Source organism: Pungitius pungitius, chromosome 16 (assembly GCF_949316345.1).
Source record: "Pungitius pungitius chromosome 16, fPunPun2.1, whole genome shotgun sequence".
Lineage (NCBI taxonomy): Eukaryota > Metazoa > Chordata > Actinopteri > Perciformes > Gasterosteidae > Pungitius > Pungitius pungitius.
The window spans coordinates 11,486,097-11,501,551 of NC_084915.1; the positions used below are offsets into that span (position 1 = coordinate 11,486,097).

A 15,455-nucleotide genomic window follows, 5' to 3' on the forward strand; every position below is an offset into this window, starting at 1 on the left:
TAATTTACACCAACTGAAATTAGATTAGGCTGACCAAATGAACTGTGGAAAGCCTAAGGGTCACCGGCCGCACACTTCGTGTGTGTGTGTGTGTGTGTGAGACACATCACTCTCAAACAAAAGAAATGGTGGCACAGACAGAGATTGAAACGATGTCTGGGCGGTTGATAAGACCTGAAAAGAAACACAATGCAAAAGCAGCCCAGGAGAGGTGGAATAGACAGATAAGCTGGAGAGAACAGGCCGATAGAAAATGTCCGCTTTGTTTGTGTTCTACGTGGAGGATTATGTGCATGCAGCTGTTTGATATCAGTGTGGTCCACTCAGGAGCTATCTCCACTCCGTTCTCAATAAAGCTGAATGTGTCGTGCTGCATTAACAACTTCTATATTCACACGTTTCTGTTATAGATTTTTTTTTCTTTTTTTTGTGGAATGTGATTTGCTGATATTCAGGAACTCTATTTTGCATTGCATATCTGAGCCAATATTGTTTACTGGATTCTGTCAATTAAAATTATTAATTGACAATGTTTTAATGAACATTATATTTAGATTTTGGATACTTGGTAGCTTAAATTAAGCAATTTCAAGTAACAAGTAAAGTGAGTAAAAGTCCCATGAGAAGGAGGACTGATGCATTCATAAATCTGTGTTGTATTGGAATGCGCATTTATAAAACGGTCCACTGATGCAGGGAGAAACAAAGAAATACATTATTTCCATACTTGAGCCTCAAAGACTGATGGAGGACTGATTTTTTCAAATACATAAAGATAAAGTTGAGAAAGTCTATTATTGAGAAGAAAAAAAAGCAAGGACTGAGAAAGTGAAATACTCACCAACAAACGAGATGAAGAAATGGAAAAGACGCTAGGGTGAGGCAGAAAGAAAGAGAGGGAGAGAAGAAAACCCCTCATGGCCATATGGTACGGAGCATTGGGCTTAATGAGGCGTGAGGCCATTCTCTCCGCAGAGGCCCCGGCCAGTCAGATCACACTTGAATGAACGGTCTGATAGGGTTAAAGCACAGCATATGCCAACAGCTAGTGATATGGAACTACTGCTTCTGAGGGGAAAAAGACTAAATAATATAATAATAATAATCTATTCAACTGGGGCCAAAATCCAAAACCTATTAAAGAGTTAGTGCCTTCACCAAATAAAAGAAACCAATGTTATAAAGACTATACAGTTTCATCTTGGTAAATTCTGCAATAACTGGGATTACAGGAGGTGAATATTAAGTTATGAACAAAACTTTTTTGTGAGGTCAGTGACATTCTCCGAAGTCGTTGCTAAACAAGTGTAATGAATGCAATAACATGTCACCCTCTTAGTTAAAGATTTTTGCATTTGCTAATTCACTATTTGACAGTACCATGATTTTGGATGGATTAAAACGTTGAACTGGTGATGCTCCACGTCAAAGGTTAGGAGAAAAACAGTTGATATTTTTCCCTCAAAATAACAAATGTCAGCCTCATGGTGGCACTTCGGCAAACATCTGGAAAGGTTAAGTCAAGTTAGGTGTCTTTTGTAAGCAAAATTGGGGGATGTAGAAAATGTAATGCAAATCCATTCAATAATCAACCAACTAGAGACCAGAGCGCCGTTGACATCTCTAAAGCCACTCTGATCATGTGTGTTCATATAATGAAAATCTCAAGGCTTGCAACCTATATATATATATATATATATACACCCCCATAATTAAAATCAACTGTTCTTTTAAGACGGGCATCACCGTCATTCACATAATAAATATATCCTGCCTCATTGTGTGAAAAAGGAAACCAAGATGGATTCCGTTCACTGCTTCTGAGCTTCCAACAGGTGAGGAATTCACTCTACGTGTTGACGGATGTTATTAGAATAGTTTGCATGGCAGACACACCATCCTGATCCCTCATCACACACATCCTGTCAACTTCACTGGCAGCTGAGAGATGTGTCAGCCGGTGGGAGAGTGGGAGACCAAAAATACAGAACCAGAGAGGGAGCAGGTGTGTCAAAACGCGGGCAAGCTGTTAACAGCATGGGACGATTCACCAATTTTTTCGATGTGGCATGTGTCTGTTTGTGTGCGAACCCAACCATTTGTCCCCACCGATCACCTGTTAGATGCAAGCGAGGCATGTGTGTCGACGAGTGATCGCTCCAACCTGCGGCCTTTTTTCTTCGCGCAGCGATTGATGCCGTCGGTAAAAACACACTGACAGATTCATTAAAACGCACAAGATGAAGTTCCAACCCAGCGCGGCTGTTTTAGAGCACAGCTGCCCCTCTTTGACAACGGGCATTGGAGGAGGACGTCAAGCGGACAGTTTATCTGATTGCCCCCTGACGTATTAAAGCTTGATAGAAACTAGAGGGTGTGTGTTTGTGAGACTGTGCTGGAGGAGAGCGTGAAAGCTCTAAATGGAAGCTTTGGTTTGATCCGTCTGGTTTTTGCAGGGGTCCGATTTCAGCGCGACACCAGCATGAGATTGGACAGGAAGTCGAAACCCCCCCCCCCCCCCCCCCCCGCCCGCACCCACCTTTCTCTTTTCAGTGTGTCACCAAATGTGATTGGTCTCACGTGTGCACGCGTGAATATATGTTTTGAAATATGATTAGTATTTCCTTGAAGGCCACAGAGCCTTTAGCCACGGGGTTCCAGGCATTAGAGCTCATGCCAAATTTGCTGATTGCTTTGACAGGCAGACGCGGTGTGTTTGCTTAAGTGGTTTAGCGGGTAAGTTCAGGAGGACTAACGCCACCTGTCAAAAGAAACCTGTCTGCTTTCCTATGTGTGTTTGCTCTATTTCAGTCGCCTTCCAGCCACACTTCCACTCACATGTTCTTGCGTGCCTCTCACTTCTTGTTCTACTCGACTACTCACAGTCCGCTCAGTAGGTTTGCTCTTGAGAAAGATTTGGCCACAGTTATGTGGTGAGAGTAAAATATGGTGACAACCTGTTTGGTGACAGAAAAAGCATCTCAAATACCCAGGTTTTGATAGAAATGTGGGGTGGGCAGCAGCGTTTACATTTAATAAAAGAATCTCCAGATGATGTTGATGCTGATTAGATGCTAATTTAACTTTATCTGCTTGCTATATCAAAATCAGCGACATATTCATGTTCAAATTTCACCTGTATTACTTTTCTGTCCAGCATTTTGTATTGTGGGGCATAAAAACATTTGCAGCTGGCATGGGCCTCCACTATGGCTTCACGGTTTAAATCTATTTATTCATTTCATTTTATTTCAACATCTTTTTGATTTTGAAAACTATGAATTTTCCTAGCATGGTGTCAAAATGTGACATCCACCATCAGGCAGTGCCGTGGCATTGTACTGTTGGACGGCAATGCCAGCGAGCTATTCTCTACAGGTCTCTACATCTCCCAGCTGAGCACATCTGTGCCTATGTTGAGATGATTGACGGTTGTTTCACAGACTTGACCGGGAAACCACATGGTGAACATCACACGGGAGATGCATCATCCGCTGAAAATGATGAGTTACTTGCTTCACAGGTGTACGAGTACACAAACACAGAGATGCCAGACAGGGATGCTTGTAGGCAGATACAAGCACGCGTGAAAACAGTCAACTATTGAAGTCTTCCTTTGTTAGGGTCCTTTTATTTCATGGGGATTGTTATCACATTTAAGCTGAGTTCTCTTTGCTCTCTAATCAGTGTTTCTTCTAAATTAAATTTCTTCTCATCTGTTGATGTCTGTTGGCACTTTATTTGAGGCTTGACAAGAGTGTGCATGACTCCGCTTGTGAGATCAACATCCTAGATGTGAGCATGTCAATAGATTTGACAGAAACTCTGCCCACACAGCAAGGAATGACCATTTTTCTTTAAAAAGAACACACACACACCAGAAAGGACTAAGAAGAAAATTAACACGGATCAACTGAGGGCTTTTGAAACAGGCCCCTTACCATTTTTAAACAATGAAAATGCTCCACGCTAAAATATGCTTGTCACTTTTCATCACCAGCCACTGTTCATCCTGTTCTCATGACCCTTACCTTCTCAGGATATGAACTTGAATCAGCTGGATGCACATGCAAACGAACAAACACTCATTGAGGCACCATAACCTCTACTGCCTGGGAAATACTTTAGGAAGCGGGGGAAAAGGAAAGCAGGGAAACCAAGAAATAAATAACTCCTTTGTGTCGCGGCTACATAAACAGTGCGGCGCATTACAGATTACTTTGGCCAACTGATAAGAAACTTCCTACAGACTATTGCTGCTTGTATGTGTGTGCATTTTATGAGTGGGGACTGAGAAAAAATCACGAGAAAGATTCTAAAAACGAGAAACTGAGCAAAAAAGGAACAAGTAGAATGAGAGAGAAGGAAGGGAGAGTTTAGGGAAAAATAAAAACGTCCCCCTACCTTCTGTCTATGCGTCCCATTGCATACAATATTTTTTCTCATAAAATATTTCCTTGTTTAGATATAACCATTTGCTGATTTTCTCCTATTTGTACAAAAATTCAAACTGAGCCGGCTCTTTCAGTATAATAATTCCTAAAGTCAAACATCGTTATCTATTGTAATCATTCAATCCTGAGAACATTTTGCCTTTGACTCGACTGTGTTTGGGAACGTGACAAAACCCCACAACTTGATTGCCGGTGCCAAATAATATCACACAAAAATGTAAACTTGCACTGGAGCAGCTGACCCAATTCTTCACTTTGTCACTTTCTTGAGAGAGTAAAATACCAAACGCTCCACAATCTCAACAGCTGGTTGGCAGGGCAAAGGAGAGAATACAGAACAAATCTGGAACGGCATCGATTAGGATATGATTTCAGGTCTAACATAATTGGCGTCAGAGTTTACTATCTGAGTGGAAACACCAATCATTGGCCCGGAGAAAAAACTCACTTCAACTACCGTTATCTTGCAAATCGCAGCCCTGGTGGGTTTTATCTCCGGTGGATGTCGAATCGCTCTAAGAACATTTTGAGGAACATGCCGGAATGAGCATTTCAAGCCTGTTTCAATAACTTTGGTGTATGGCGTACAATTACACCTGCACCTATTGCCAGAATAACTGCAGGCTAGGATTAGAGAAATGACTACCAGTCCAACTCTTGTAGCCACTGGAATTGAGGTTCAGGGAGTTCATTCAGTCGGTTGCGGGACAAATAAATTCAATAGAGAAATCTAATTAGGAGTAAATTACAGTGCTCAATAATTCGGCAATTGACACTTTATATCTGTGACTATAGTTAGAGTTAAGTTAAATCAGAAATAAATCATGTGAATTCTCTTTATAGACGTCGTGTATTTCTTTCCACAGGTTATTCCATCTCCCGTTTTCCTTTTTCATTGATCTGCATCTCCCCCTCTGTCCCTCCTCTTCTTTATGTTCTCTTAATTCAGTCATCTACTGTCGTGCAAGTATCCAAAGAGCGTGAGATTCAGCTACTTGTATGTATCTAACTACAGTTCCGTTGGTATCGTAAGGGGTCCTAAACTTTTTAATAGAGCCGCTGCATATTTCAGTTTTAGCAGCAGGCGGTCTTAAAATGCTGTGGCTGAAATGTCATCCGCTTGAAAACCAGGATTAAAACCAACCTTTAAAAACAGTTTGTCTAAACAGGGCCTGATGCCAAGTCAAGACGTTGCTGGAAGACAAACAGCCACTCGTCTATTCTTTCATTTCTCTGGAGGGGTCCTCCTTATACTAAAAACCTGCTGGAATCAAGATAAAAGCAAGGCAGCCGGGCTGACGCGTGATACCGGGGGCTCACCCTACGCTGATGGCTTGGTTACCATGGCAACGGTGTGAGGTTAGAGAGAGGACATACCAGCGCCGAGTAAATCTCCTCGCAGTACATTCAGGAATGCAGGTGAAGTCTGCCTCCTTGCTCTTCTCTCTCTGTTTCCCCATAAATCGTTTCCCCCTCAAATTAACACACTGAACGGCGTTGCTTCTACTCTCAAAGCTCAGCTTTTCTAAATCAGTTCACAATGCTTGAGGGAAAAAGAAACAAAGTGAAAATATATATATATATTTCTGAAATAAAACTTTCAAACTGCTCTTATACGGAGGGTGTGAGTAAAAAGATTATTGAGAGGACATAGAATACTTGGTTTCGGCTGCATTAGAAGAACGAGTGTTGTGGCTAGTATGGTACAAGACATAGCACTATAAGATTTAAAAAATAGCAGGTCTCCTTCAAAACAAAGCAGAGCAGAGTGAAAGAGAGCTGAATGAAAAGAGAAGAGAGAAGGCTGAAGATAAACTTCTTTTCTCTTACCTGTAAGAAGCAGGTCCCAGCTGGGGTGTTCTCCTTGACGGAGGCATTGTAGAAGTTGCTGGAGAACACAGGGGTGTTATCGTTAACATCCTGCAGCACAATGTCTACCTTTGCTGTGGAAGACAATGGCGGGCGGCCGCTATCTGTTGCGATTACTGTCACACTAGGTGCTGGCTCTGATTCGAAATCCAGAGCCGTCGCTGTGGTAATGATACCAGTCACCTTGTCAATGGAAAACCAATCAGAGTGAGAGTTTTTGCCCTTGAGGAGGCTATATCGCACATCCCCATTGGGGCCCTGGTCTTTGTCCCTGGCAGTAACTTGGAGAACAAAGGAACCAGGATAGACAACCTCAGGAATAGTCTGTCTATAGGCCTGCTGGTCAAAAAGAGGGGGGTTGTCGTTGACGTCAGTCACCTGAATGGTGAAGGAGGACTCCGCTCTGAGGGGAGGTGTGCCGGAGTCTGTGGCCATTACTCTCAGTTCATAAGAGTCCCGTTCCTCTCGGTCCAAGACCTGGTCAACATATATCAGGTAGATGATGCTGTCCTTGGTTGTGAGAGCAAACTTCCCATCGCCCCCCTCAAGGGAAACATTCACGTTGGCGTACTCTCCATAGTCTGGGTCTGTGACAGATATCCGAGCAACGTACTGGCCCGGTTGGGCCCCTTCGGAGATTCTCGGAGAGCCGTCCTCCGTCAAGAAGATGATGGTCATGGTGGGCTGGTTGTCATTGAAGTCGCGGACATGAATGGTCACAAACGCATTGGTCACCTGAGAAAATGAATAATGTCACTTTTTTTATTCCAAAATTGGACACTTTTCACTGTACACAGCAATTAATTGAATGAAAATACTGACCCTTCAGGAAGACATTATTTAAAACAATATTTTACCCGTCACCATTAGCAGCAGTTGATGTTATAATAATAATCCTAATGCAATTACCTCAGGGTGGCTGGCGTTATCCCTGGCCTGGACCACAAGTTCATGAACCCTCTTCAGTTCATAGTCAAGGGGCCTGTTCAAAGTGATGACGCCAGACTTAATATCCATGACAAAGGAGCGATCAGTGTCACTCTGACGCCGGTTGATTTCATAAAGGACAAGACCGTTATCGCCCTCATCCTCGTCTGTTGCAAACACCTGAAAAGATAAGAAAGTCTAAAATGAAAACGACACTGGACTGTGTGGATTTACAGACAAAATAACTGTTATTGAAGTATTGACTCAGCAGCCAAACACTGGACAGGACTTGAGCTTACCTGTAGGATGCTGCTGCCTTGTGGGAGACTTTCGGAGATAATAGCGTGGTATCTGGTCTGATTGAAGACCGGAGCGTGATCGTTGATGTCCGTCACAGTCACTTCCAGGGTCATGGATCCCATCCTTCTGGGTGATCCCCCATCAAAGGCTTCCAGGACCAGCGTGTACGATGAGCGTTTCTCCCTGTCCAGAATGCCATGGACCACCAGGTCTAGATACAGCACCTTGTTGGCTGCTCTCTTAGTCTCCAGTCTGAACGCCTGGCCCACGTTTCCCTCTCGAATTGCGTAGCCTTGAGTGGTCAGCTGGTTCTCGTCTGCATCTGTCGCGGGTTCCAAGGAAAACCTTGTCCCCACCGAGGTGTGCTCAGGAATCTTAAGAACACCTTTCTTTTTGGGGAACACAGGTGCATGGTCGTTGATGTCGTTAACGGTGATCGACACCTGAACAGTGACTCCTGTCATCGTCACAGCAATAAAGCTATAGTGGTCCTTTTGCTCACGGTCCAAGCGGCGTGCTGTGGTAATGATGCCTGTGGTTTCGTCGATGTTCAGGTCGTTGCTAATGCCTGTGCTCTCGTGGTCCGAGATGAAGTAAAGACCCCCGGTTTCACCAGGCGGTAACCCAGCGCTGATGTCACCTACGATGGTCCCAGCAGGCTGCTCCTCATCCAGCTGGAGCTCCAATGCTCCGAGGACGGCCGTAGACTGGACAAGAACCAAGAGGATGCATGAATAAAAGAGTGGTCTTCGTCGCCCAGGACTTGAACACACACAGGGCCCGCTGACCCAGGCCCTCCAGCTTGACCGTTTACTTGTTATCGGCATGGTTGGGTTTTGCTATACCTGGGGGAAAGAAAAAGAGAGAAAGAGAAAATATCAGCCAGTGAATTTATGTATTTCTTCAAGAAACAATATATATTATAAATATATGTCATATACTATGTCATGTTTTGGAAAGAACTGGGTCATGCACATTTGAAAGAGCACGCAAATGGAAGTCTAAATCTGTCAAGGATCCATATTGGCTTGACCACGTTGAGAAGAGAATCGTAAACTATATTTTTATCTGTAGGATAAGTTTTATTCACTTGGTGAGAGCAATTTGAAAGTGTCCAGAGCGGTCACGCACTGAAATCCCAAGAGAAAACACATTAAAGACTAAAACAGGCACCAAGATCCTTCGTAAGATTTCTTTTATGATAGAACATACTTACACACACACACATGTAAAAATACACGGAATGCATGGGAAAGTAAGTCCATGGCTGCCTCAGCAGGGCCTTTATGAGAAGAAGCAGCTACTTAAGTCTGTAGGCTTAGCTTCTATGTTCGCCAAACTCTAAATCATGCATGAGTCCATAAAGATAATATCCTCCTCATGCTAATGCTATATCAGTTTTATCAGTCATAGCTGTATATAACCATGAACAGACATACATATTGTGACTGCCGGCGAAGGCATTCATCAGTTCAGGGTCGACCCCTTTGTCCCAAACAGCCTTTATGTTTCTGGTGTGCCAGATGAGTGGATTCACCTCATAAGTGGGCACATTGACTGGAAGAAAGGCAAAGGAAGGAGCTTAAAGGCTATCTAAAACTCTCCTGACACTGTGTGAGTTATCCTACTGCAAACTCACCATCTGGGTCTTCCAACAACTTAAAACCAACACCAATAATTATTTGCGAATGCTATTTGACCAACGTTTGACACACGTACTTTTGCAAACTGACTTTTTATTCTGGCCATTTTTACCTCTCAGAAAATTGATCATTTTCCCCTTTCATGAATTCCAACAATATTTGGATTATGTTCACAAATGAAACCAATTGCATGTTGCACTCTTTATTTATTGAGCGTAAAAAAAGCCCTTGCATAACTCATTCATCAAACCCAAGAGACAAGCGGGATGCCGGTTTAACAATATTCCTCAATGAACACCTAAACATGGAATGTGAATGAATTAACTAATCATTCAACGATATATATATGTGTGATGCAAGCCAAGCTCCAGTAGCAGACAGGATGCTAGTTGTCAATGGAGGTTGTTGGCCAGCCATATTCACCTCGACAATCACTCCCCCGATGCATGTATAATCTGGACAGTTAACTTTAGGAATGTTTTCCTTTTCTAGAGAAAATGTCAGCTTGCTGCCGGCTCCCGTACCTGTGCATGAGTTGAACTGAAGAATTCACACTCACAAATACAAAAAGACCATGGACAGATTTTCTCGCAGGCCAATTTTAAGGCTGGTGCCTATTCCCCAGAAAAAGTCCTTTTGAAGTTGCACTCAGCAGTGCGTGTACATTCTCTATCAATCACTGTAATCAATGTACAATATTTGCTTGTCTTTTACCTTCTTTTATAATCATCAAAATACATTTAGGGTAGAACTATCATCTCTCCGCATGATTAACACAAATGCTCCTGAAATACATTTGCAGAGTAAATAAAAAACATTATTTAATATCTACTGAATCCTCCTGCAATCATCCATCCCACCAGTCTTTCATCCGACCTTGACCTCCTGCGGTAGTTTATGAGGCCTCCAAGGAAAAGAGATTAATAAAGTGTATAGCTCCAGTGGGACAGGGAGAGAGACACTGATACTGGTCCCTCTGGTGCGGTCACTGATCTCTACATCTGGGCCAGACGCTTTACTCCTACGCAAAGAAGCAAGCTGAGCGGCGCAGGACTACCCTCCTTTCTTTTGTTGTGTTTGCTTTGTGTCAAAGTAGTTGGAGGGTTTCAGTTTATGGCACTGCCTGTCCTGAGGTCACACAGAGACAAATAGGGGAGTGATGGTGGAAGCTTTCTGCTGCTGGATAGGAAACTCAGAGTCAGACCCTTGTAATGAGATGAACCCACTATAACCTGAACTACCATAAGGCAGCCATTGGGAGCACAAGGGAGCACAAAAAAAAGAAAAGGGAAAGACTCGATTTAGGACATAATAGAACCAGTAACATTCTGAGAGGTGATTACAGTTTGCTTTGGGCCGACTGCCTTATTGTCTTTAGGGACTACTGAGCAGTGAAGGAGAAACTCATGATTGAAAGACAAAGTAAGAAAGGGAATGTTCCAGAAAGTGCAGTGTGAGTGTGTGTTTTTACATGCTCTCTCCTTCATTGCTTCAGTTGAGTGTCAATGAAAGGTTATATTTATGAACAAATCGCATGGCTACAATCTGTCACTGTCAATAAGCAGTTGGTGCATGACATCATCTCCCTTTCGACGTGTGCTGTAATACACTTGTGTTTACAGTGAAAAACACAATCTGATGAGGGATGGAGAAAGCAAGGGCTGAAATATAGCTCGTGCTGAAAGGCTACTGGCTGAACAGATGGACGGTAGAAAAGACCACCTGATTCACTCTCTCTAGTGGAACTCTTTATAATATAATGCTAATTATGATACGTTTCTAGTGGTTTATATGAATTAGAGTTTGGTTATTTCCTCTGAAATGCGCCGTCTGGTTGCTGTCTCCGTACGCCTGAACAACACATGTGCATTCGAGCAGTGACATCATCTCTATGCGACCACACTGACAGACAGGGCAGACCCGGAGGGCTCCATGGAGTCTCAGCCACATTTATCTGGCATTGCGACCCCATAATCTGCCTTTGGTGTACGCAAGCCTCAAAGCCTCAAAGACATGGGCCTCCATCTTAAGTGCCGTTACCGTATAATAAAAACCATAGTGTTTTCTATAGGATGTAACCATTTAAAGTACTACCGTATGAGGATGTGTGTGAGTATGTTCACGCTGTAGTATCTCAGTTGCTAAGGAAAGTTTTCCCTTATGCAGGGGCAATTTTAAACAGGCCCCACTATCTCCCTATCCCTCTCATGTCGGTCCCTCCTCCTTTCCTCCGTCAGTCCCCTCTAATGGATTTAGCAGACTTAGTAGGGCACGCCACAGCTAAACGTTATATGGTGGGCCAAGCTAAACAGGACCAAAGTCAGAAAGGGGAGAGCGGCTGCTCAATAATGCCTCTATCTCAGCTTTGGTTCTTGTGTTTTGATGGAAAAGCTCAACATTGCTTTCTCCTCGCTCCTCAGCGGTCGAGGCGTCTGGCATTGCCTGTTGATGGTTGGCAGCAACTCATTGAGCCCTGAAACTGCTTCTGTGCCCCCCACAACAAACATGGGTATGCTCTTGTATGGACTGTCATGAAAACAGACGCCATACACAACCATGCATGTTTCAAAAGAAAATCACATTTCCACATTCAAAAATCTGAATTCTCATTTTGCTAAATCTTTTTTTTTTTTATTCTTGTCATGAATGTTCTCTACGTGGTGTTAACGTACTGTAGTAGTGTTGGTGCCATTTAAAAGCAAAGAAACAAGTGTAAAATTACAGTGTGGTTAGAGCAACACCACCACATTACATGACTGAGACCTGGTTGGGCTGAAACCTGCTGCAGCAGTAAACTGCTTTGTGAGAGGAGGGATCGAAGGTTGAGAGTCTGTTAGGTGGGGGCCAGGGGGGGTAAAGGATGGAGAAATGCTTCGCTATTCAGTATTTATGCCGTTTGGGTTGTGTGTGTGTTTAGGGGGGGGGACAACTATGACCCTTGTCTCCCCTTTGTGCGCATGTGTATATTTAATTCCCTCTTCTATGCACGTGCACCTATGCTTCCTCAGTTCCAACTTTTTCCTTTATTCCAGAATTCACTAAAGGTGGATATCAGTTTCAATTTATTTCCATAGCTGACTATCAAAACAGAATCTTAAGTATGTCTTAACACCCACCTCTCCGACAGCCAGACATGCACTGTCTGGACAGTTGCGCACACAATGAAATATACATGGTGCATGTGCTGCACCACAGCACAATCAATATTAATTTTAATATGTAGAGAGAGAGTTCATGACTGTGTCATGCAATGCAAGTGGGTTACCTCACCCCAGGGACAATGGCAGCCGTAAAAGCTCTCACAATGTGCGAAACCAAGCCTACGTATCCGGTTTGTGGAGACAGAGTACATTTGAATTAATCATTCAGAAGGGACGACCAGTTACTTGGTTACTCTGAGCTGCAGCTTAATTGGCTGATCTGATAAAGAGTGACAAATAATAATATATAATATATGATAATAATTAAGTATAACTGATCTGACGGTTCAGATTTCCTCCGATTGATGTATTGTATAATAAACATTGTTTTGAAAGTTAGTGTTTTTTTTCTTCTTTTAATTTGTTTCTCACTTTCTCTCTTTTTGGTTCAAATCTCGGGAAAACCTTTCTTTTGAATCCTCTCCATGAAATGTTGCACTGGAGCACTGGACTGGTCTCTAACTAACTTGAATGTGGCTTGGATGTGATTTTTTGTGTTCCAATTTAAAAGGTATTTGGTGAGTGGGACATTATTTCATGGTTTCATGCTCTGATTTAGAGGAGAAACAAGGTGACGAGGTGAAACAAAACAATTTGGCATTCCAATCTCATGAAAAGCATCAACAGGTATTAAGCCATATTTTACTCCTGTATTCTATAGTGTAGAAGTATTACGTAATTAAGTAATTTCTGGTAGACAAATTCCAATAATTCTCAATTCACTGTGCTGCGTCAAAACCGGAATATCACACTTATATTGTTGCATCTCTCCACTAACATAACTATCTTAGCGGGGACAATATTTGGTAAAGACATAACTGTAGAAGACTTGACAATCCAAAGCTGGTGGGGTTACTCAGATTTGTTTATTTACCCACAGTAGATTTCAAACTGGAAATACAGTGACACACTTACAAAGTGCATAAGCTCCTCTGTGACAAAACGTCCTAGATTTTACTGCCCGACAGGCAAGAGGGAGAAAGAGAACAACACAGTCAGGGATGGAAGAAAGAAAGGAGAAGTGGAACTATGAAATCCACAGGAAAAGTTTTGAGTGAAAAAAAGGAAGATTGCAACAAAAAAAAAGAGAAAAAATAGAAGTTAAGCAAAGTTTGAGTGAGTGCTGAATCACACACATGCATGCAGCCTAAACCACGCACCCACATTAATAAAATACCCTCTGGACCCTCGTCAGTGTAGCCAAGGAGCAAGCGAAAACACAGCCGGAGGTGATTCACTTACGCCTCAACCTTCAAGGCCACACTGCCTAGTAAATGGGCAGTGAGTTTTGCTTTCCTGAAGGGTGTGTGTCCGTGTGTGTGTGTGTGTTAGTGCATAATACTTTTAAGAGAGAAATAGAGAAATGGTGTGGAAATATGAATCAATCGATAGATAATAATAACACGAATGGGTGTACATACTCAGCAGGGTAGAAGAACATCAAAAAGCAACTGAATGGCAAGGTTTTAATGGAAGGTGAAGGACCAGCTGCCATCTAACAGCAGTCGCTGCCTTTCCCCATGGGTTAAATGTCCCAACAGCCAAGTGCCTCAACCCAAGCTTTAGCCTAATCCTTAACCCACTCATAACAAAAGACCTCAAACTCTAAAATAGATTTATACATTTTTCCTGGGTGCATACTGGACGGAAGGCCCCACAATGTGATAAACACACTGTAACATATCTGAATAATCACAGCATTTCCTAATGATTGAACAGAGGAAAAGTTAAAAGTCAAAACACTCCACTGATAGCCACAACAGGATCCCGATTAAGGAAACCGAAGAGACGTCTGGTAACTTAAACACACACACGCAGGCAGTGCGACACAGTTGAGTCTTTTTCCACATTCCACCCATTGAGAATGATGCAATGTGAAGCAGAAAGTTCCATGAGGTTATGTTATTGTATCAGAAAACACATAAACATTAATCAAAGTGATAAAAACGTATTGCGGGAGAGTTTAAAATGTTTAGGGTGAAAGTAGGTCGCTATCTTCCTGAGAGAAATGCTAAGAACTTCTTTAAGTTTAAGTTCTCAGACTTGGACTTTGGTTCTTCTTTGGTTGACTGAAAACTATGAAAAATCCATAGTCACTCATCTCTAGATCAGAAGATCTGACACTGACTTAGCATATTAGCAAACAAATTCTCCATCAGCTCTCGGGTTAGTGTCCAGCCAGCAGCTGTTCTCCAAGTGAATGCCTTTGTATCACGTTACTACATTATATTTCTTGTGGTAAGCCTGGGAATTAAGTCTGTCTGTCCTTGTTTTAATTTGCTCTAAACAGAAACATCAATACTCATCAATTAATACTGATACAATGATGCATGAACTGATGGCTTTGTAGGGTTTCAATTGATAAAATGTATTCAGGAATGGTCTCTCTCTCCCTCTCTCTACGTCAATGACAAAAAACGCAGAACAACATTTTTGATCTTCCTAATGGCCTAAAGGTTCTCCTCCAGACAACTTTTTCTTTTGCCTTCCTTTGTCTCACTCATATCCAGTCTCTGAATCCCTTTGACTTGCATAACACGTTGCACTACCTGAGCCGCGGTGCCCTACATGCAGTGCACAGCTCGGTGCCAATGTTTGAAGCACCAGAAGCTCAGATCATCTCACTTACTTCATTAAAAACACATGAGACTCAGCACAGACAGGTTCTCTCTTCCTCTCTCTGTTCTTGCCTTGGAGCTCAGATACTTATCATCATCATGCACCCAGATGGGCAGCAGTTACCACATTTCATTCATCATCTTTGCTCAGGGCAATTCCCACATTCATTTCTTTATGTGACTAATGTAATTAATACACCACTTCATTCAGAAACATGTTTGCATACACGAGACACACTTGCCTGCATTAGTTGTTCTCTCAATGGGGAAGAATCAATAAACAGATCCAACATGGAGGTCTCTGCTGGTATCTGATAGAACAAACTAGGAAACAGCTCTACAACATCTAGGGAATTGATCAATTAGTGGATCTACATCATTCGAATTAACCTCTCAATTAATCAAGATAAATGTAGTATATTTGCATCTTTTTGTCCAAAAAAC

The 15,455-nt window shown here is 42.5% G+C and overlaps 1 protein-coding gene across 1 annotated transcript in view; it reads right to left on the reverse strand.

Moving 5' to 3' along the window:
* dchs1b (dachsous cadherin-related 1b) overlaps positions 1-15,455 on the reverse strand; it is a 67,695-nt gene that overhangs the window by 48,115 nt on the left and 4,125 nt on the right. Inside the window, exons 2-4 of the mRNA XM_037468414.2 lie at positions 7,550-8,395; positions 7,233-7,430; positions 6,285-7,058 (exon numbers count right to left, since the gene is read on the reverse strand). Coding sequence (XP_037324311.2) covers positions 6,285-7,058; positions 7,233-7,430; positions 7,550-8,377 — 1,800 coding nt within the window. The 5' untranslated portion in view covers positions 8,378-8,395. The remainder of the gene's footprint in view (positions 1-6,284; positions 7,059-7,232; positions 7,431-7,549; positions 8,396-15,455) is intronic.